The following is a 22360-nucleotide window of genomic DNA, read 5'->3' as shown; positions in this document are numbered from 1 at the left end:
TCAGATCGTTTTCATTTTTATTAACACAATACACTAATGTGAATATTGTTTGTAAATTGAGTCATTTAATTTAATTGGATTCAAAGTTAGCTTTGTATGACTGAGTCAAAACAGAAAAAAAATCAAAAGGAGATAGAACACAATGCCGAAGGCACATATGACTAAAGTCTTGATTTTACAACTCACTTCAATTAGATTACGTTTTCTCTTTTTCCTACGGTGATTATTTATTTTTTTTACCAAATACAGTGATGTGTGTGCAGCGATCAAAAATCAAGAAGGCTAGTTACACTGTCATTGATCAAAGAGTAAATATTTTCTCATCTGATTTCAGGAGGCAGGTTGAGGAGCAGCATTTGTGATATCATGAGTTTTCTAATGATGATTCTGTTTAATATTCAAGTCTTCAATTTATATAGAATAATGTTAGTATACTGCTCATTAAAATCACAAGACTCACAAAAAACAAAACTTAATTCCCAGTTTACCTTAAATACTTAGAAATAATATAAACAGTGTAGGATGTTCTACTGTTATTCCGTCGGTTTAATCTGCTGTACAAATTAAAGCCGCAATTGGTGGAAGTTTTTAGCTTTGCAATAAGATGCAACCAAAAGAAAACCTACTTGGAAACAGTGGACCAATTTAAGGGTGGTCGTGTCTGTGCCAGTGCCAGAGGCAATTCAAGATTTGCATGCTAATCATCCTAATAATAATGTAATGCCCAAAGCTCACTGAGCAAATTGCGAACCATGGGTCATAGAAGGAAGCTTATCTGTCGGAGAACATAACACACATATAGGTTAACGTTTGGATGATTTCTAGAAATTCACGGACCCGTCAAAAGCACGTTTCAGCTCAATTAGAATAACTTCAACCTCGCTCCCTCTCTCCACGTTCACTTTCACAACTTTTCAGAATTCTTTTCCAAATGCTACTCAACAAAACTACTCGACGTATTGATAAATAGATAAATAAATGAATAATTAACGATTTTGTTTACAAAACGAGCAAATGAGATTTCATTTGTTTTTCATGGCCGGGTTGCAATGCGAGAATTTGATTGGGCAGCGAGCGGGATACCAAACACTCTCAGCCAATTGGTGTGTTCATAATTGTGACGCCATACTGTTTACCCGGAAATGTGCAGTGCTGCGTCGACTAAGTCCCGCCTTCAGAGTCCAAAGCATTTTCTGTCAATTTTGTTCGTTTTTCTCGCTTAGATCCCGATTGTAATATACACATTGACTCATAATCTACTTACTAGAGAAAAAAAGACATGTACAGCGGACTCCTGCCTAATGATTTAAGAGAAGAAGACCTGAGTCCACTGGAGGAGTGTGAGGAAGAGGGTAATGTTGTGGAAGTGAAAGGCACTAAAGAGCTTGAGAGCTATGCCGAGAAGTGCAGCTTTGCCGGGGAAAACAGGGGCACAGTTTTAGAGACGAAGTCCCTTCTCCCTGTCAGTGATGGAAACAGTGAACCGCCGGGAATTTGTGTAACTGGTAAAACTAAGGAAATGTGGCAGGTACGTTTTGATGTTATATTTTAGTGATTCCTCTGAGAGAATTCGGAGCGCTATCGGTACATGTTGACTTGGGGGTAACGCGAAGAAAATTGTCTTACAGCTATTACTAATTAACCAACAAAGGTAGATAAGGAAGTATTGCATGCTTAGAATTATTACTTATAACGTTGAAAGAGCTCTTGTAAATTCTGTGTGTGCCTGTGTCTCAGAAATTTCAGGATCTTCAAAAGAAGAATAATGAGATGAAATCGACCAGGATCCCAAGACAGAGAAAGAGACGACGACAGAAGAAAGGTGCCTCCAAAACATTACACGAATTACCTCATGAACAGCAACCATGAACCAGCCAGATCCAGAAGCATGGTGCCTAAATCATTACCATAAATGAATGACTTCTTCAACAGTCTACATTTTGAAATATTACATTTTCCAGCCAAAGGTCACTGCATAACATCCTGTAAAGTGGAAATGAAACAGTGCGTCTTATATAAAGTGGGTATATGCTGTATGCCCCACTCAGCTGGAATTGTATTGTAATCATTCTTCCACATGGAGGAACAACAAAATGATGCTTTTCCTTTACCCACAATAGATAGAGAACACACCATGAACACACATATAAACAGATGCAAACGCATTCTAGAAAACTGGGCCAATTTTCTAGTGGTAGAAAATATACGCAAAAAATGCCATAAGATTAACCCAGCAAGAATTGTATCTCTTTTCCTGTTTCAGCCTTGCAAAGCAGGCCAAGTTAAATTACAGATTTATCATTTTTTTGGCATTATATTATATACATATTTTGATTTCTTTCCTCAAGAGAAAACCAGGTAATTTTTCAATGTTTTCTCCAATATTTAATAATACTTTGATGACCTGATTGAATAATTAGCAGGGCAGTTGATTACAAAATAATTGATCGCTGCAGTTCTTATTAACACTGCTCTCAACCTGCCACTCACCCTCCAACTATATTGTTGATTTAAATGTTTTAGAAGCCTTGTGAAATCCTTGAAGTCTTCTTAGCTTCAAGTTTGCAAGAAAGAATCAAACAGCTCTTTTAATTGTGTCTGTAATGTGACTTAACAGGAGCAGAAAGCAGTAAATCTACAGAGACAAGGTACAAGACCATCACTCTATCCACTGAAACAAGTTAAAGCATTTTTTGCAATTTGTTGCACATATTCTGTAGAAACTACTCCATGCAGTTGGTTGACAGCAACACTTTCTCTGTCATCAGAGATCATCAGGGGGAGCGAGAGAAGCACTGGAATGGGCTTAAGCAGTATTTTGGTGTAAATGATCAATTTCATCCCCCCGCATGTGCCAACCCCCCTCTGAAGGTAACAAAGACTCCTGCCTTCCATCTTATCTGCTAGGGGTTTAATACAATGTCTGTCATAGCCGTTGGTAACACTCTTGTGTTTCCCTGCCACTGTATCCTCTCTTTGTTTTTTGTGGTATGACATCTGGATTAGAGAAATCTGTGCGTTAACTCAACCTGCCATTGAGAGGAATATTAAGGATTATATTCAGCTACATTTTGTGATAAGATTAGGGGCACTCTCCTTTCTTGCATGGTTGAGATTAAAGTGAGATGTGGGTTCTTCTGAACAAATCCTCATAAAAACCCATATTTTGCATGGCAGGACAAGAAAGGTTTTTAGCATTGGATATAGGCTTTGCCGATATCGTTGAAAGATTTAAATCAACTGTCAGATCATAAAAAGATGGGTGATAATTGATTGTGGAATCAATGGAAACATTAAATAAAACTTCTCTGTACTTTTGTTTCTCTCTATTCAAACATCGTCGGACAGTCTAGTGCTAAAGAATGCCAACTTTCAATGAAGCTAGTCTGTAGAACCTTGATGAACATCATAGCAAACCCAGTGAATAGCAGCAGTTCTTATTTCAATAAGAAATCCTTTTAATGATTATCTTGGAGTATTTTGTACATATTTTTTTTCTCAAAGCGGCATAAAATTGAGATTTTGCTGAGCCTCATTCTGACTGTGGCTGCTATAAAAGGATAAAGAAATGATTAACAAGCTGTATGAGACCAAACGTGTTACATCAATATAATGAGGGGCCCTTCATCCCTCTGATTCTTTAAATTTCTGCCAATTCTGGCACATCATAACTCCAAGCTGTGATGGCAGAATTATTAATACTTCATTTGATCAACAGCAGAATTCATTTGATCAACAGCAGAATTGCCAGTAATGTAAAAACACAGTTGTATAGATGATAACTTTAAACACACATATTTGGAGTGGGATATCAGAGAAAAACATCACAGTAGGAGAAGTATTAAGTTATCTTTCTAGATATATGCTTAATTATGGGAAAATATTAGATACATAACACCAACAGATTTGTAATGATCTAAATGAAAGAAATATGGTTCAGTATTTTATATGATTAATAAATTATATCAATAATAAGAAATTGAAATTATTTAGAATAAAACCTAAGCATTTATACCAAAGCACTGATAATTCAGAAGATTACAACATTGATATAGTGCCCAGCTCCATTATTATGTATCAGCATGCACTTTGTTGATAATTAAGTGTTCTAACAGTGCATCAGTGAAGTGAAATGAGCTCAAAAATGTCAATAGTGAAACTCAATCAGCCAAAGTTATGAAAAAAAAATTTATGCTGCAAATTTTTTTTCAACAGACTTTTTCATTTGGTGTTTTTATCTCTCAGGTTTTAGAGTAGATTCTAAACAAAACATAAGCAAGCAGGGCAGTTCAGTAATTTGAGCATTTTTCATGTTATATTTTTTTTAAAACAATATTTGGTGCTGAAAAAATTGTAATGCTCAGATAGGCTCATCACAGCAGAACTGCTTTGCCATCACTACCCTCCCCCGTCTGCTTAGGCCCGTAATGGAAATGTGTAATTAAAGACTCACATTTATGTTTGGTAATCTCCTGTAGCATTTCTGAGATTTCCCCACTAATATCCAATCAAAAAGGTTTTCATTTGTGAAGGGAAATCTACATATTTGTAGTAATGGTAATCATATTAAAAATAAGGCCCTGAGGACGTCTGAAGTTACTCTTTGATTTTTTTTTTTCCTCTCCACCCTTATTTAAAAAGAAAAAAAAATGATTTTTTTTTTTTCCCCCCTCTTCTGCAGTCCGGCCTTGAAAAGAGCATAGAGAGGGCCATAGCTGAAGGGGACTTTGCAAAGGCGGAGGAGATGAGCGACAGACTCGCCACTCGAGAGGTACGTTGTGCTGATAAGAGATCTTTGGGGTGCTCCTTCTGTGACAAATCAGGCTAATGGATCCGTGGCCATTTCTGCTGCAAAGACATAGAGGAACATAAACACACGCAGACATCCACCATTCAGTCCTGCAGCCCTTTTCCATTGAGTTAATAGAAAGCCCTCCCCTTAGTTTTGAAGTACTGCAGTGTTAAAGGACTTTTGGCTCTGCTTTTTAATGAAGGGTACATTGCTTTCAAGCCAACTCTTAAATCATTCTCCAGGTAGGAGTTTCATACCTTTGAAGTGTACATGTTCCTAAATGCAGTGCCTGAAGTTTTGTAACTAACCGCCTTGGCAGGCATCAAGGATCAAATGGTTTGAAACTAATTTAGCATAAAATGTAGCCCACACACGTATAATTGTGTTTAAAAAGACACATAGCTGCGGTGGCGCTTCTCCACTGGGGGAATTGCCATTCAGTCAGCATCAAAGTTAAACTTCTTTGTTTCATGGTGCAGGCCGCTTTCAGCATTCCGTTTAGGTTTTTGTATATAGAGTTATAGCAAACATGTAATATAGCTCAGCTCTAGTATTAGATCAGCAGTGGAATGGGTACCTGTTTAATGAGCATTTTTCCTCTCAATTCCCATGTAAACATTTCTTTTTTGTTGTCTTACCTTCTATTTTGCAGACCTTAAAAGTGACTGAAGTCTATTTGGTAATCAAACAATGAATTAATGTCATGAACAGATGTTTGAAATATTAATATCAAGACATTGTGCCTTTTTGGTTTCAGACAGTTCTGAGAGGAAGCGTTTAATCAGAGCATTGATTTAAATAGTTCTGATGTTGCATTTGTGGACAAAGCTCAGCAGCACTGTCTTTATTCTTCCTCTTGATCTTGAAGAAGTGAACACCATGCAAAATGCACCATGTCTGCATTTTATAACTAAAAACAGCATTTAGGTCATTAGCTTTGGATACACTGGAAAGCAGCTAACCTGCAACCATATAAAGATAACCATGCCAGCCCACTGATCATCAGAATATGTTGTTTTCTTTTATTTTTGTCACATTATATTTATATTTTTTTATATTTTACTTTCTACAAAATCAAAGGAGAAAAAAAGACATTTCTGTTTTTGGGACTAGATATTAGAATATAAATAGAAAATCAAGATATTTTTTGTCATATATCCAATCTTAATACTGAGCTAATCACCACTCATGCTGCAGTGTCATGTTCTCTGCTCATAACAGTATCAGTTTAATCAATTAATTGGATTAAGGGTGTCACTGAACATACTTATTACCAGAACCTGAAATTATATGTATAAAAAAGGCATTTATTTAACAAAAGTGAGTGCACATAGTCCTAAAAGATGGTCCAAAAATGTTCTGAAACAAATTTGGGAACTTATTATTTTATCAAACTGAAAAGAAACAAATTTTATTCATCAGGTATCTATGGAGAGAGGTCAACTCTCTGTGGACATATTTAAATTAACAAGAAATTTATTTTTGGTACATAAGAATCAGTCCTTTCACCAAAATTATAAGACATATTTTTCAAAATGAAAATGATGTCGTATCAATTTTTTAAAGTTGTGTTTAAAAGCGTAAGTTGTAGAGGCTGTCCACGATGAGTTACATTTAAACAAGAATTTCTGGCTTTTTCTATTGATGAATGTGTAGGTGCATGAAATTGAATGTTGTAATATTCTCAGCAAACCCTTTTATGGAAATTCTCATTGTATTCAGTTACTTTTTAGACTATACAAAAAAGGCATGAAAAAACAGTTTTACTGTTGTGTTAATTCTTTGAATTGAGATCACATTTGTGGCGCCATCATCCCCCCCGTGTAATAGAGGGGAGTGCGCAGCATCAGAGTCCTTCATACTGCTATCTCAGAGGCAAACAGAGTGGTCAAATATGAGGAGTTAACCGAAAGCGCTTGTGAGTGGCACCTGCGCTGTACTTTCAGAAAGCCTCTTAGAGTGCTGGTGGATTGGTTTTAGCCTGAGTACAGGTTCTTGCCTCCCTGGAACCTGTCTTACATTTTGCCAGAACTGTGATGGAACGTGACAGCAGTCTGGCACCTGGCATCCATTGTTTAGCAGTGATAACTTCATTTAACAAATATAGTGAGTTGATGCATTGTAAAAAGTCCAGAAACCTGTGTGACTTCTAGCTTTACACTATTCACTCATGGATCCAGAGAAAAGAAATCCTGAAATGTATGAAATGAATAAAAAATGTGCTTAAAGCCAAAAAGTTTTGAAGGATTTTGAATCAGTTAGAAGGGATTAGGGTATATCTTAAATGACGCTGCCTGTAATACTGATAGCATTAAGACCAACATGTTTGTTTACAGCACTCCTGTTAACTCCTGACAGGAGCCCTGTGACAAACATTTACAGGACCAATAATCCCCGCTGAGGCCAGAATCAATTTCAAGGTTATAATTGAGTGGCTCATTTGGTACGGAATGGCTTAGATGTTTAATTTGTTTACGGTCATAACACTAAGACATGATTGTGGCAGGCTTTTCACAGAAACAAAACGAACAGGTTTTCTTCGCAAAAAATGCAAAAGCATTTCGACAGCTGTGAAGAACTAAAGAAGCCTGTTTGTTCCTCTAGGCATTGTTTTGTAAAGAACACGTTGGTACATTTTGGATGACAATATTTTTGCTTATATTCATCCTCAATCACAGTCTCACACTTATACTCTCAAGGCAAAGGAAGGAAGATGGAATGATTGTTGTCAGTACTCCCTATTTTATGCAACTAAATTGTTTGTGTTTAATGTTTTGAGTGCCCTTAAGTCAATTAATGGTTTTCATTTGCTCTACTTTATTCATTTTACTGTGAGCATTAGCACGGAGTGTTAAAAACCTTTTTTTGAGGGCTGCCAACAAATTCTGAAATATGTGCTCTTTCATCTGTCTTAAGTTCTGAGACACACAGAGCTGATACTGCCCATTGAGGTTTTTTTTTGTTTGTTTTTTTTTGGGCTCATTACAGTTGTTGCATTTCCCAACGGCCATGAGTCTTTGTTTTAAATTGATTCATGAAGACATGCTGTGTTTTAAGTGAAAGCATCAACAGCCTTGAAGACAGAGGACAGAAATCACATCCCCTTTTAGGTAACAAAATATTATTCATGTCTACATTTCTTAGACGAAGCTCCCTAATATATTCCTTTAACCTGTGCAGATTGGGTTTCTTTTCTCATAAAGATGTCTGTGGATCCTCCTCAGCCGTTAATGCTCCTTTTCACAAGCTGTAGGAGAGACAAAATAACGTGAATAGCTCTTTCTGTAATGTAGTCGTAGTAGTTCGGTAGATTAAAAGGTGCAAGTCCTCCAATTAAGAAGACTGGGTCTCCATCCTTTGATAAATCCACATTATTTTACACTCTTGTAAGTTGCATATGGGCTAATTAATTCTGTAATTACCATAACATTGAGTGAGTGACACATATGGTATAGAGGGCCCAAAGCTTTGTCGGGAGATGATAGAATCCAGCAGCTCATATTAGACAGATTGATTTCGCTGCAATTCCAGTTAAATGAGCCAGTGCAGAGGGTTGATAACACATCACCCCTATAAACCTCAGAGGGACTTTCCATGTCATCCAAAGAGTAGTTTGACCTACAGGGAGGTTGTTATACAACATATTCAATAAGTTTGATTTTTTTATTATTTTTTTTTCATTAAGAATGTTTCAGAATATGCATAAGGCTTGCACACAATGAGGCCAATTTGACATTTGGAAATCCAGAAACCCAAATGAGTCAGTGAGATCCAGCATACAAATGCATTCATCCGACAAATTTATAAACCATTTTTCCAGCCATCACATGTCACAGATAACATGATTAAGAAGTCTCGTAGCCTCTTGCCGTTTTTCCAATCTGAAATTCATGTTTTTTTCTTTGGTGAATTTTAGAAATCTTTTCTTCATCTACACATATTGTACAGTGACTATAACTTCATATGACAAGGTGGCATTAATATTCACTTTGTAGAACACACTCCTTATGACTGCTGGCACTTCTGAGTTTTCAGAGCTTAGGGATACAACCAGTTTTCAAACTAGACAGTCCCAAAGTTAAGATGATTGTGAGGAAGGCCATTGGGCCCTAAAATCAGATGGCTTGAGTGAAGGGCTGGTATTAGTCAGGATTTAAAATGGCTACGTTAATATTATGCCTTATGGTGTCCAGTTTTTGCATAAAATTTGAGAAATGAGGCCTTTTGCTGGCTGATTAAAACCATTCCTGAAAGTTTACTTTTGTTAGTCCATTGTTAATATAGAACAGGTTGACCTTAGTCTGCACAAGAGGTGCTAACTCTGTGGCATATGCTTCTCCAAATGCTACACATATTCCATATTCAGAGTCAAGTTGATTTATTGAGGGTTTTTCATCGTTATCCTTTCAGTGAATAATTACTTCCTTACTTTTCACTTTGTAAAACTGAAATTGTTTAAAAGAAGTGAGGAGCTGCACTTCACATACAGTAATATGGGTAAACTTTATGACAAAGGGCTGTCACACTATGTTCGAGCACCCTTTTTTCCCCTGTAGCTCTCATCCCACTCGTAAAGTAGCATTACCACTTCAGAACTCTCTTCAGACCAGCACGAAGGGTGGAGAGATTTTTCTATATCACTACAAGGAACTAAAGAATGTGAAACATACATAGTGGTATGCACACACAAAAGGAATTGTGCAGTGAAGTAATAATTCTGATCATGATTCCAATGTATTTCAGATTCTTATTGTATATGTCTTTCGGAGCAGGGGACTCAGTGATTTTAAGATATTCTTTTTCATCATTAATCAAATGAATTGCTGTGTACTAGACAAGATATTGCAATGATATTACTTTTGTATTCTGAAGTGTGTTACCCTGCACAAGTGTAGTTTGAAAGCCAATCTACTTAGCGGCCACTTTGTGTGTTCTTGATAATTAAAGGTAAAATTTCAACCAATTTTATCCACCAATCTTAGCCTTTTACTTATATATCAGTATCTCTGATGTGAAAACTACAGATTTTAGTATATTAGAATCATTTTAAAGAGGAAATATTGATCTGTTGTTGTCAAAACTTCTAAATTTGAACATCATTCAATATGACATTCTATCATTGCTTGCTGCAGGTATTTTCTTGGTTTTAAATTTATCATTGAAGTCCAACATCAGTGTTATTGTAATTTTTCATTAAAGTATTATGTTTAGAGGAAATTTTCTCAACACTAAACTACCATTTAGTGAAGCTGGTTGTTTAGCATATGTAACTTAGCCCTTTAGTGCACAATTGTGGTAGTCTTGAAGGCCTTGTATGGTCATTAATAGGAAAAGTCAGGGTGCTGGGGGCTGAATATTATCTATTGATCTTGAGTCTATAATGTTTCTGAACATATTATATGATCATATTAATGTATGTTCATCAAAAATAACCTTGTGATTCTACATAACTGTGACCAAAGTGTGTATTTTGAAGCTTTTCAGGCTACTGAAGGTTCTACAGTAACTCGTTTTGTCTCAGCTCAGATTTTAGTAGAAGCAGAAGCTGAGAAGAAAAGCTGCACTGTCCTCGAAATCTAGCTTTTGGAATGCCAGACTCAAAAGCTGTGAAACAAAGGTGGTGTAGCATTTTATTGGTGGAGACATCGTGGCTTAGTCGAAGCATAGGGACATATTAAGAGCGTTTCATCAAATTTATACTTCTTTTTTCCCCCATCCCCTTCTCTCTGCTGTGCCTGTGTTTGTAATCAAAAAATAATAATTAACGAGCAACGCTTTTGTGGAAAGTGGGCTTTATCAGATTTTGAGTTTCCCCACCCCATAACTGGCTTCGTCTCCCTTGCGAGCCCTTGGGCTGCCACGTACAGAGTTTAGGGACACACTCTCTTATTCTTTTTTTTCCTTCAGCATAAGCATTTTATCACTGAATGAACTTTTATTGTATCTCTGGATGACTCACATTAAATTTTCGCCCATTAATTTTGAAATGAGTACTAAGCTTTTATCAAATGCCTGGGAATCTCATTTGGATTATTGTATTTCATTAATTACTTGATCGACAAAGCATACTTTTCAATGTAGATTTGTGTGCTGTTTAATTAATTAGCATGTTTTCTCTTTTAATTAAAGCCATTTTTTAAATTGAAGCCCACAGCAAAACACATATATAATTTGTTTGTAATTAGGCCTTAATTGGTAGTAGTAGAAGCTTAGCACTCTTGGTTTCTTTTTTCATGATTGCCATTTTCTTAACAGTAACTCATTAATTAAACAGTTTTTTTCTAATTAGCTTATAAAACTGTTGATGGCATATTATTGTAAGTGTGGGTTCAAAGCTCGCTAATAAGCCTACCCTACTCAGACGAGGCAAGATAATGGAATGTGCACAAAGCAAACGAACTTTCATACATTTTTTTTTCATTTACTCCCTAAAGATGACATGGCATGAATATCTAGCATCATATTACCAGAAGAGAAAATGGAGATGTTGCCTTTCTCCTGTGTCCTCCCTGGAGTCCCTTTCTTTTTGATGCCATGTAATTCTGTTTGTCAGAGTGGTGGCAAGATTACAGAAAGGTCTTATGAGGCTGCCCCATAAAATAGTCAAACTTTTCCAGCAACAACGAGGGAAAATCTAAAGTAAGAAGCAGAGATAATGACGTTGAGGACCGTATTAAAATAGATCAATTCTAATAACATAAAATTAAAAATAAGAAAATAAAATCTCATCATAATAAATAGTGGGAGCTGAAGTAATAAGAGATGAATTAGAATGTGTTTGTGTGTGTGTATTTCACATGTATATAGACACACACAAATCCACACACATATTTCTGTTTTAGTTGCCGCAAAGAGTCTTCCTTCCTCCTTAATTGGGGTTTTAATGATGCATTCTACAACTAAGAGAAGACATTTTAAGCTGTATTTTTTTTAAGTTTGGTAGAATAATAGAATTTCAAACATATTTGCCACACTAATTATCAAAAGATTGTAGTTCGGTCAGTTTCAGGGCAAAAAAAAGAAGTCCAGTTGCCAGGAAGAGATATGTAAGTAATCAACCCTGACCTGGATGACTCGAAACTTTCTTAGATAAAAGTTACATCAGTCCACATAGATAAAAGTCTTAGGTACAAAACAAGGGCAGAATTTTGAAACTCTTAGGATATTGTGATAAAAATTTCAGATTCATGAAATTGAGATTCTTGATATTTATTATCTTCATGAGTACCATTAGGTAAAAATGTGTATAAATGTTTATCATACACGTAAACAGTTTTAAACCATTACATATTGGCCAGTTAAAGATAAAACTTTAGATCAACACAGTATTAGATTTTGCTGTCACTAGTGTCTATGCACGACACATGTTTATGTCACAACCTACATTGAACCAAATATCAACGTCTAGAATGTTGGTGTACGGCTCAGACACACTATCGAGATTGTTTAGACATTATATATTGAACAGTTTTTTTAATCTGTTACAGTAGAAACCATTATATCTCTAACTGTAAGATATCCGTCATTTAAATTACGATCATTTTCCGTATCAAATTTTTTAAAAAGTCTGATATTAATTCTTTTTTTTTTTTCATTTTTTTACTGTATGGTTGACAAACAATTTTATCATTTCATATTTGTGGAATCAAAAATCTATCACATATTTATAAAAAGTACATACTCTATTCTTTGGTATAGGCCTGTAAACTACGTCTTTGATTTGTTTGTTGCCTATCCTGCTTTTAGAATTCAAAACAGACTCTCTTTATGGAATTGTGGTTCCCTTCCTTTTTCGGACCGCATTGCAGCCACTGACTCATCTCTTGATCTTTTGACCCTCCCAGTGTTGCAACACAGGCTTTGTAGCAGAAACATATTCTTCTACCCAATCTGCCTTGGTTAAGAAATTGTGCTAAAATAACACACGGACAGCCTAATCTGATATTCATTCCTTTCTTATATATCCCTACTTGCCATAGTTGACTAAGGCCACATTATTTAAGCATTAAAGTAGGGTGATAAGGGAATTAGGCTGGTCATTAATCGTTTACACGTCAAATGCAGCAGAGCAGCTCGGGGAGGTGATTTAGTGAGGCAAAGCCATATAGCCCGTGTTAATCCACCTCTCACATGTTTTAATTGGAAGAGGCTTCCTGGATAGGAAATTTATGAATGGGTTTAAGGCAATTTCTTCCTTAAAACCATCATTTATTTCATATTGTTAATAGGAGCTTTAACACTTTATCCACACGGAGAGGCATTTTTCTCATCTAAAATTCAGCTATTGTCTTCCTGGGCGTATTGGCAACACTGTTTTCGTTAACTCTGCTTTGCTCCAAGATACTTCTTTCTTTTATCAAACACCTGAGATATGATTCTATTGCATAGACATTGCAAGTAGTGTGTGAAACTATTAATAGTAATGGCCTGGTTTGTCTTGTCTGATAACAGCAGCTATGCTTATTTAAAAAGTGTTGAGGCCCCATGTTTTGGTCTTCACATGAATCTCCATGACGACCCCAACATGAATGAATAGAAAACCGCGCTATTGACTTAACCCTCCTAGTGGCCTTAAGCTGCTGCAGCACCAGCATTGTGCACAATGTTTTTTTTTGCATTCAAATCTGGCAAAGGTCAGAGTATTAATCCTCAGAATAAACCTTATTTTACCAGGCTGTGCCCCGACCACACAAGAGACAGGAAAACATATGTGATGGACACATAATTGTATATTAATATGTGCAGTGGGAAGAATTGCCTTTTAGGAGCCACATAAACAAAGAATGCCGGAGATTTCTTGTCTTCTGCATTTATCCCAGCTTTGTACTTTCATTGTTATTTTCCACCAGCCTCTGATGTGAAAGGATTTGGCACTAAGATGCATGGGGAGGAGGGAGAGGGGAAAAAAAATCCTGAAAAGTGGATCAAAAAAGTAAATGAAAAATAATGTCATATTACTGAAAATATGAGAGGCTAATTTGTGCCTACTTTTTGCTAATTTTGTTCTCGCCACAGAAAGAGGAGCCGTCACCTGCTCGGCGCCACAGCGCTGACAGTGCCAGTGATCCATGAAATAAGCTGCCGCTGGCTTTGTTCAGATAAGAATGAACAAATCTGCACAATGTACTGCTCTCGGAATCTCATTTTCATACTTGCATGCAGGCTAAAGGAAATAAGCTGTTTGCAGGCTTGATTAATCAGACATTTGAGGGTTTTTTGTCTCTTTGATCTGTTCTGTCTCCTAGGTAACTTGGTTGACGTTAATGTTGAGCCTTAGTAAAGACAATCAAGAATTGCAGACTAAACTGATAAAAAAGGGGGTGGGGGAGGAATTAAAGACATTTAATGCTATAAGCATACAAAAGGCTATGATGTGAACTCAAAAAGAGGAGGAAATAAGGGTTTTGGAAGTCTGCTTTTAATTTTGCTTTTGGAATGTTGAGGAAGGTGTGCTTTCAAGACCTTGTGCTTTTCAAATGCCCCCACAGGAGACCAAGTTAATGTGGGTAATCCTTATGGAGAGCGACAAAAAAAGGAAAATCTTTCTGTGGTCCTCCAAATGAGCCCATTTGGCATTATGCTGTTTTATTTGATTTCCTCTGAATGAGGCATCTCAGTCACTGTGCTGCTCTTGGTTTTGGTTTAAATATCTGCCTTATAATCTTACTGTGAATCAATGGCACATAGAAGCCTCTCCGGCAGTCCGTCGAAGAGCAGGGAAGCCCTGCAGCAAGATCATCGGCTCCCAAATCTACAGTGAATGTAAAACCAATCGCCCATCCTAACTCTCCTCCACGGTAGAAAACATGATTTGAGAAATTTAAAACCTATAAAATGGCAAAGAACTGTCATAGAATGTATGCTGCAGGTTATACAGACATACTCGCAAATCTTTTAGTGACTACAGATGAATGCCTTTGGGGCCTAGCCATAGCCCAGCACTTGCAGCCAGCAGAAGCCCTTATCTTAAATCCAAGCAAAGTACCATTAATCTTTTTGAAAGACCTTTATGGCTTTTAATGTATCCCAAATTAGAACATTTTACACCCTTGGTTCCTGAAATTTAGTGATAAAAAGCCTTTAGAGTTTAATTTTTCCTGCCTGCTCGCTCTGACCTGCTTAATCCCAGCATGCATTAGGAGATATTTTACTTTCAGTCTTTCTAATAAAGTTTATCCCACTTAATTATAATTGAAACATTTTTTTTCTTTTTTTTCAAGTGGCACAGTGGTGGCACATTTCTTCATTACCTTAAGACTGTCTTCTCCTCTGATTGTACTGTAACTATTACAGAGAATTACCCAAAGGTTTGGTGAAATTGTTCCAAGTTGTTTATCAAAGTTTGCCTTTGCTTGAATAATAAACCTATCTCAGGAGTGACGGAGGGGGGAGGATTTCTCCCTTTGTTTCCTGTGCTTCTGTGTGACTGGGGTTATTGGGATTATTCTGCTTCACAATACACACATGTCTTCCCTGGGATTTGAATGTTTGCCTCTTGCAGTCACGGTCATTCTCTTCACTTCTGATTTCAAGGGCTGCCTGCAGTATTCCAAAACAGAAAAAAGTCTCTTTTACATTGGTGAGGAGTGGAAAAAGGCCGTTATGTTTTTTTTCATTATGGTTTGTTTTTGTGCTATTTCATTATTTATGAGATGGAAAAAAAGAAATCGAACAGAAACAATGTGTATGTAGAATGAGATAATAAAATGTAACCATTTGAAACCCCTGAAAAAAGTCAATGTATTTTGATAATGTCTCTCCTGTTTAATATAGGGAGCCGCGAACACAAATGTACAGTTCTATACACATTTACCCGTTGCAGATTTTGAGCACTTGTGTATGTAGCAGTAAATTGCGTTATTATTGTTATCAAAGCTACAAGGGGTTTTCTGCTTTGTTGACTGGTGTTGCATACGGAGGATTGAGGGGCATTTCTAAAAAAGGAAATATTGGCAAATATATCGTGATATCATTTGTTATTGATTGATTGACCTCACAGAGCACTTATAGGTTTACTATGTCAGTTATTTTCAAAGTAATCATTTCATTGGTAAAAAAATGTTAATGTGCTGACTTATCAAAATTATCTGCCAACTGTGTTGAAATCCAGCACTCTCTTTGAAACCTCAGCTCATATAAGAACATGCAGGTTTTTGTCCTGGTTTTAAGACTAATGCATATGTGCTGTAGCTAAATAATAAGCTGAAAGACTAAATGGCAAACAGGGAAGAGTCATGTTTTTTAGTGATTGCAGAAGAAAAGAGCTGTATAGTAATCTTCAGAGTGACATTTTTGGGTCCCTGACAACTATATTTACTATGAATAAAATTATGCATGTCAGGTTTTTTCTTGCTCCATTACATCTAAATGTGAGGTTTTCCTCAGCTGTTGGAATACATTCTACATTTTGTTGTAGTTCTGTGTCTTACCAGTTTATAATAGAATTACAATACCATTTATAATGCCTTGAGAAAGTTTGCCAACTGTAGGTTAATGCATGGTTAATGTGTGAACGTTAAGCCCTGCTGCTGTGTGGAGGAGGTGGCAGAGACTGTGATTAGAAGCCACACTGACACATCAGTCAGAAAGCTTTTTTTTTTTAAGCTACAGACTGATTTTCATTCTCTAATGGGCCTCTCCTCTGTCTGCCTCTAAATAGCTGGCTGTGAAAATCGCTGAAGCCATTGATTGCCGTGATTTCATGCAACACAAACAGGAAGAGGAAGCTTTGCGGGCCGCACAGAACAAGAAGAAGCAAATAGCCTGGGGGTACGACATCTCTATGTCCTTGTGTTTGCATCTGTCATGTATAACACTCTACGGTGTCAAGTGCAGTTAAGATCGAATAACCAAAGCCAGCGCTAGCTGGACTTTGACTCATTGCTCATGAAGTGATTGAAGTTGACAGTGGAATGCATTTGTCAAGGATTCAAAAATTTAATGTGTTCTTTTTTCATGCTGCAGGTTTGAGCCGAAAAAGCGTTGGGAAACCAAAAGCAACATGGGCTACATGTAACAAACATCGAGGGAAAGTGTGGATTTTTTTTTCTTTCAAGTTCATTTGTATGAGTACTTTTTTCATTGCAGAATGATTTGTTTAAACTACTAAAATATGGTGTGTGTTTTTGTGTATATGAGTGAGCCTGTGTCATACAGTTGGCTGAAAATTCATGTGGAATGTACAAGGAAGAGGAAAAAAATTACAGAGCAGTCAAATTAATTCCCATGACACCCATTGGAGTCTTCATTGTGTTATTTTCCATTACATTTCTGTGATTGGGGCGTTCTGGCCTTCAAATTAAATCTGGTGTACATTACTGGATGATGCGTTTATTTATTGCTGTAAAGTGGGTTAATCATGAAGGCGCTCCTTTCTTCTCCTGAGGAAGAGAAAGGAAAGATTAGGCCTCTAATGCAATGTACAGGATAATGTGCGATAGGATTTGCTAGTAGAAAATGAAATTTGGCTGCTGTAAACTGTTGTGAGCAGTCGTAAACTGGAAGTTGGGCAAGCGGCAGCGGGTGGGGTTTGGGGGGGCATATGAGACATGAAACGGAGGCTTTGCTTTTGGCCCTCACCCATGCTGGGAGACACAATTGTTTCTTAGTGCCAACAACAGGCACGTGTCTCCTGTAGCCCACATTTGCTCATTTGCCCCCCCACAGCATCAGTAAACTCCTCTAAAACTGTGGATTTCTCTGTCTGTTACTTTGTTTTTCTCCGATCTGCAGCCTTTGACTCGGAAACTACTTCCTTCAAGGCTCATTCAGATTCCTGTGAATGTTAATTGCAAAAAGGAAAAAGAAAAAAAAGCATACAAGCAGGGATTACTTTTATTCACAACCATGTGAGATGATTGCTTGCTTCAAGGTAATGAGAATTAAAATTAATTTTTGTGTAGCTTGTTTGCACATATTTGAGTTTTATATGTGTGTTTGTGCTTGTGTGTGTGGTTGTGTGTGCGTGTATATATATATGTGTATGTGTGTGTGTGTATATATATATGTGTGTGTGTGTGTGTGTATGTGTGTGTGTGTATATATATGCATATATATGCATATATATATATATATATATATGTGGGTGTGCTGTGTAGGCTGAATCAGGACCAGGGAAATTTAACTCAGCATCAGCAGGAAAAGTTTGTAGGCAATCATAAAAAAGATGCACAGTTTGGATTGAGCAAATAAATCCCTTTACATTGGAGTGGATCACATGAATGTGTGTGAGAAACTGTCAGTCAGGGAGTATTTGTGCTAATTAAACTATTAATTATCTCTGTAATGAGACACAAGTTAGAACTCTGTTAAGCACATCAAAGTACAGCACGGGATTTCTTCACTTTGATGACTGCTATGAAAAAATATCTTGACTGAGGAATGGGGAAACATCAGAGATGCTTCATTAATTGAGAACAAAAGCAAGCTGAATTTGAGAGCCTTCCAAAGTTTAGAAAATCTTCTGTTCAACAACTTAAAACCTGAATAGTTTCTCAGAAGTCAGTGCTTATGGGGCAGAATTCATAAACAAGACCCTCACCTGTAAAATCCAGTTCATTGCAGAATTGGCAGCTAGTTTATACTGATTTGTACTGACTGCATCACCTTCACTTTTTTACTTTTGTTAGAAAGATGACGCCGGTGACACTGTGACACAGTGGATAGTGGTTCTGCCTCTCAGCACAAAAGACCCTGCTTTGAAAGGTTCGGACCTTTCTGTGGAGTTAACATGTTCTCTTTGTGCCTGTGGGGGTTTTCTCTGGGTTCTCCAGTTTGCTCCCACTGTCCAAAAAAATGCAGCAGGCTAATTGGGAAAATTGCCCCAATATGTGAATGACAGAATGAATGGTTGTCTGTCTCTATATGTGGCCCTGCAATTGACTGGTGGCCAGTCCAGGATGTACCTACCTGACCCTAAGTACGATAAGAGGTAGCTAATGGATGGATGGATGAATGATTGCCGCTAAAGTCAAGTTGGAAAAATCAGGCTGAATTCCAGACTGGTCACAAACCAACAAGTATCAACATCAAAATGCATTTAGTTGTACATTGTTATACATATACCAATATATTCACTGTCCCTCCTATGTACATGACCAAACCATCTCAGTCCGGCTTCTCTGGCCTTCTCTCCAAAACATCTAACATGTGCTGTTCCTGTGATAGACTCCTCCCTGATCCTATCCATCCTGGTCAGTCTCAAAGAGAACCTCAACATCTTCATCTCTGCGACCTCTAGTTCTGCCTCCTGTATTTTCGTCATCGCAACAGTTTCTAGGCCATACAGCATCGCTGGTCTCACCACTGTCTTGTACACCTTTCCTTTCATTCTGGTCGGTAGTCTTCTATCACATAGTACCCCTGACACTTTTCTCCACCCATTCCAACCTGCTTGGACCTGTCTCTTCACCTCTTTTCCACACACTCTGTTGCTCTGGACTTTTGACTCCAAGTACCTGAAATCCTCCAACTTCTTGATCTCCACTCCCTGTAGCCTCACCGTTCCACCCAAGTTCCGCTCATTCACACACATATATTCTATCTTGCTGCGACGAACTTTCTTTCCTCTCCTTTCCAGAGCATACCTCCACCTCTCTAGATTTTCCTCTACCGTTTTTCGACTCTCACTCCAGATCACAATTTCATCTGGAAACATCATGGTCAATGGAGATTTCTGTCTAGCCTCATCTGTCAGCCTGTGGATCACCATTGAGAACAATAAGGGGCTCAGAGCTGATCCCTAATGAAGTCCCTCCTCCACCTTGAACTTCTCTGTTACCCCTACAGCACATCGTACCACTATCTCATAGCTAGCATACATGTCCCGCACCAGTTTAACATATGTCTCTGCCACTCCAGCCTTCCTCATACAGTACCAGAGCTCCTCTCTCCGCTCCCTCTCATATGCTTTTTCTAGGTCTACAAAAACACAATGCAGCTCTCTCTGGCCACTGTACTTCTGTATTAGCATTCTCAAAGCAAATACTACATCTGTAGTACTCTTCCTAGGCATGAAGCCATAATGCTATTCACAAATGCTGACATCTGCTCTCAGTCTAGTTTACACCACTCTTTCCCATAACTTCATTGTATGGCTCAGCAACGTTATTCCTCCATAGTTCCCACAATTCTGCACATCCCCTTTATTCTTAATAATAGGCATCATCACACTTCGTCTCCATTCTTCAGGCATCTTCTCACTCTCTTAAGATCTTGTTGAATAATTGTGTCCGAACATTTACTGCTGCCTCTCTTAGACACTTCCACACCTCCACAGGTATATCATCAGGACCAACTGCTTTTCAACTCTTCATCCTCTTCAATGGCATCCTCACTTGACTTTTACTAATTTCTGCTTCTTTGTGGTCTACAATAGTCACCTCTTCTACCCTTGCCTCTCTTTGATTTTCCACATTCATCAGCTCTTCAAACTACTCTTTCCATCTTCCCATCACTCTCCTAGCATCTGTCAATACATTTCGCTCTCTATTCTTAATCAACCGGACCTGTTGTACATCCTCTCCATCATTATCTCTCTGTTTTGCCAACCTGTATAGATCATTCTCACCCTCCTTACTATCCAGCCGAGCATACAAGTCATGGTACGCCCTTTGTTTTGCCTTTGCTACCTCTATCTTTACCTTATGCTGTGTCTCCCTGTACTCCTGTCTGTTCTCTTTAGTCCTCTCAGTGTCCCACTTCTTCTTTGCTAACCGCTGACTCTGTATATACTCCTGCACTTCCTCATTCCACCATCAAGTCTCCTTATCCACTTAGCTTCCAGATGACACACCAAATACTCTCCTACCTGTCTCCCTGATAACATTAGCTGTAGTTGTCCAATCATCTGGAAGCTCTCCCTGACCCCCTGGAGCCTTCCTCAACCCCTCCCTAAAAACCACACAACACTCCTCCCTTTTCAGCTTCCACCAGTTTGTCCTCTTGATGTTCCTTGTCCACTAGAGACATCCTACAAACCACCATCCCATGCTATCTGGCTACGGTCTCACCTACTACTACTTTAAAGTTACTGATCTCCTTCAGATTACCTCGTCTATACAAGATGTAGTCTTGACTTTTCTGGAAAAAATTGTTCACTACAGCCATTTCCATTCTTTTTGCAAGTTCCAGCATCCGTCCCTCTGCCTGCCCATCACTTCTTCATCCCCTCTCTTGCCTGCACAAACATGCCCATTGAAGTGTGCACCAATTGCCACTCTCTCATCTCTGGGGATATTTGCATCACTTCATCTAGCTCAGTCCAGAACTTCTCCTCAAACTCACATCCCACCTGCAGGGCATAGCCACTAACAACAATGAGCATCACACCTTCAATTTCCAATTTCAGACTCATAAGTCTATCTGACATTCTTTTCACCTCCAGATCATACCTAACAAACTCCTCCAGGATAACTCATACTGCATTTCTCTTCTTGTCAGTACCATGATAGTACAACTTAAAGCCTGCTCCTAAGCTCCCAGCCTTACTACCTTTCCACCTGGTCTCCTGGACACACAGTATATCCACCTTCCTTCTCTGCATCATGTCGACCAACTCTACCTTTTCCTGTCATAGTCCCAACATTCAAAGTCCCTACGTTCAGTCGCACACTCTTGCTTTTCCGCTTCTCTCTCAGCTTCTGAACACGCCTTCCTCCTCTCCTTCTTTGATAAAAGATAGTTATGATACCAATTCTTTTAATTCTGGTCACTTTGTCATTTATATTTTAAAAAATAATTAGATGAGAGGAATAGAACAGCTTTTTTTCTTCATGTTTTTTTTCTCGTTCACTGTAGAATTACTGACTCGTGAATCAAGGGGGTAAAAACCTCAAAGCTAGATCTGGACAACCTTAGAAAGAAATATTTAATTTAAACTCCCTCTGCATTGTATTTATCATCTGAATATAGGAACATGACAAAACTTGAGTCAGAAAGTGCCATTAATATAGTGTATGTTTTCCATATGTAAAAGCAATGATGATGGTTTCTAAAGAAAGCAGTTGTCAGCGAGGATGATCCGAGAGCAGCGCAGCGCCCTATCAATAGCATCTCACTTTATTAATCTCTTTGAACACAGGATAATGCCTTGAGCAGAGATGATTCTGTTTTTAAGCTGGAAAATCCACTTTCCCCTCTTGTCATGTTGAGGAGCTGTTTTCAATAGTCTGTTACTGGAGGCCAATCTTAGCCCCTGACCTAGGCAGATTTGTTGTGAAACGGGGAGACAGATTCCTTGGGCAAATGTCGAACCACTTCTAGGAAAATGTTAGTTGTGTATCGCAGTATAAAGAGGGGGAGGGGAGGGAGAGCAACAACAGCAATCCCATTAAATGGTTGGAAAGCTGTTGTGGTGTGAAAGGGAACATATGTTTGTGGTAAGAAGACATCAGTCCTATCGCTGGGTACCATCACCAGGTGGAGGAGGATGAACTCCAAGCAAAGATCTCTAGATACAGATGATAAAGTCTTAGTGCCTAAAATGCCTCTCAATTACTCAACTTCAGCTACATCTGCACTTTTCTATACTAGAATTAGCAAGAGGAGAGAACATTTTTATAAAACAGC

The 22360-nt window shown here is 37.9% G+C and overlaps 1 protein-coding gene across 2 annotated transcripts; it reads left to right on the top strand.

Annotated features, from left to right (window-relative positions):
• The first annotated feature begins 1148 nt into the window (after nt 1–1148).
• On the top strand, nt 1149–17109 carry fam204a (family with sequence similarity 204 member A). 2 transcript variants are annotated; one of them, XM_086165472.1, is made up of 7 exons: nt 1149–1528; nt 1738–1822; nt 2618–2648; nt 2769–2871; nt 4682–4771; nt 16452–16561; nt 16757–17109. In XM_086165472.1, the coding sequence occupies exons 1-7, from the start codon at nt 1280–1282 to the stop codon at nt 16806–16808; spliced, it is 720 nt and encodes a 239-aa protein (XP_086021598.1). In that variant the 5' UTR covers nt 1149–1279; the 3' UTR covers nt 16809–17109. The 2 variants fall into 2 exon arrangements, with proteins under 2 accessions (XP_086021598.1, XP_086021607.1); XM_086165481.1 differs by lacking the exons at nt 16452–16561; nt 16757–17109 and adding an exon at nt 13808–14009.
• Nucleotides 17110–22360: the final 5251 nt, after the last annotated feature.

Source organism: Fistularia commersonii, chromosome 2 (genome assembly GCF_037954325.1).
Source record: "Fistularia commersonii isolate RoL2024-O1a breed Wild chromosome 2, RoL_Fcom_v1.0, whole genome shotgun sequence".
NCBI classification, from domain to species: domain Eukaryota; kingdom Metazoa; phylum Chordata; class Actinopteri; order Syngnathiformes; family Fistulariidae; genus Fistularia; species Fistularia commersonii.
The sequence above is the reverse complement of the archived record's forward strand: the minus strand, read 5'-3'. Positions and strand labels throughout refer to the sequence as shown.

What these genes read in the sequence shown, in the direction of transcription:
- fam204a (XM_086165472.1), top strand. Translation starts at nt 1,280, where the DNA reads ATGTACAGCGGACTCCTGCCTAATGATTTAAGAGAAGAAGACCTGAGT. An exon ending in AAACTAAGGAAATGTGGCAG is followed by an intron (nt 1,529 to 1,737) that starts GTACGTTTTGAT and finishes CCTGTGTCTCAG; the next exon opens with AAATTTCAGGATCTTCAAAA. An exon ending in AAGAAGCAAATAGCCTGGGG is followed by an intron (nt 16,562 to 16,756) that starts GTACGACATCTC and finishes TTCATGCTGCAG; the next exon opens with GTTTGAGCCGAAAAAGCGTT.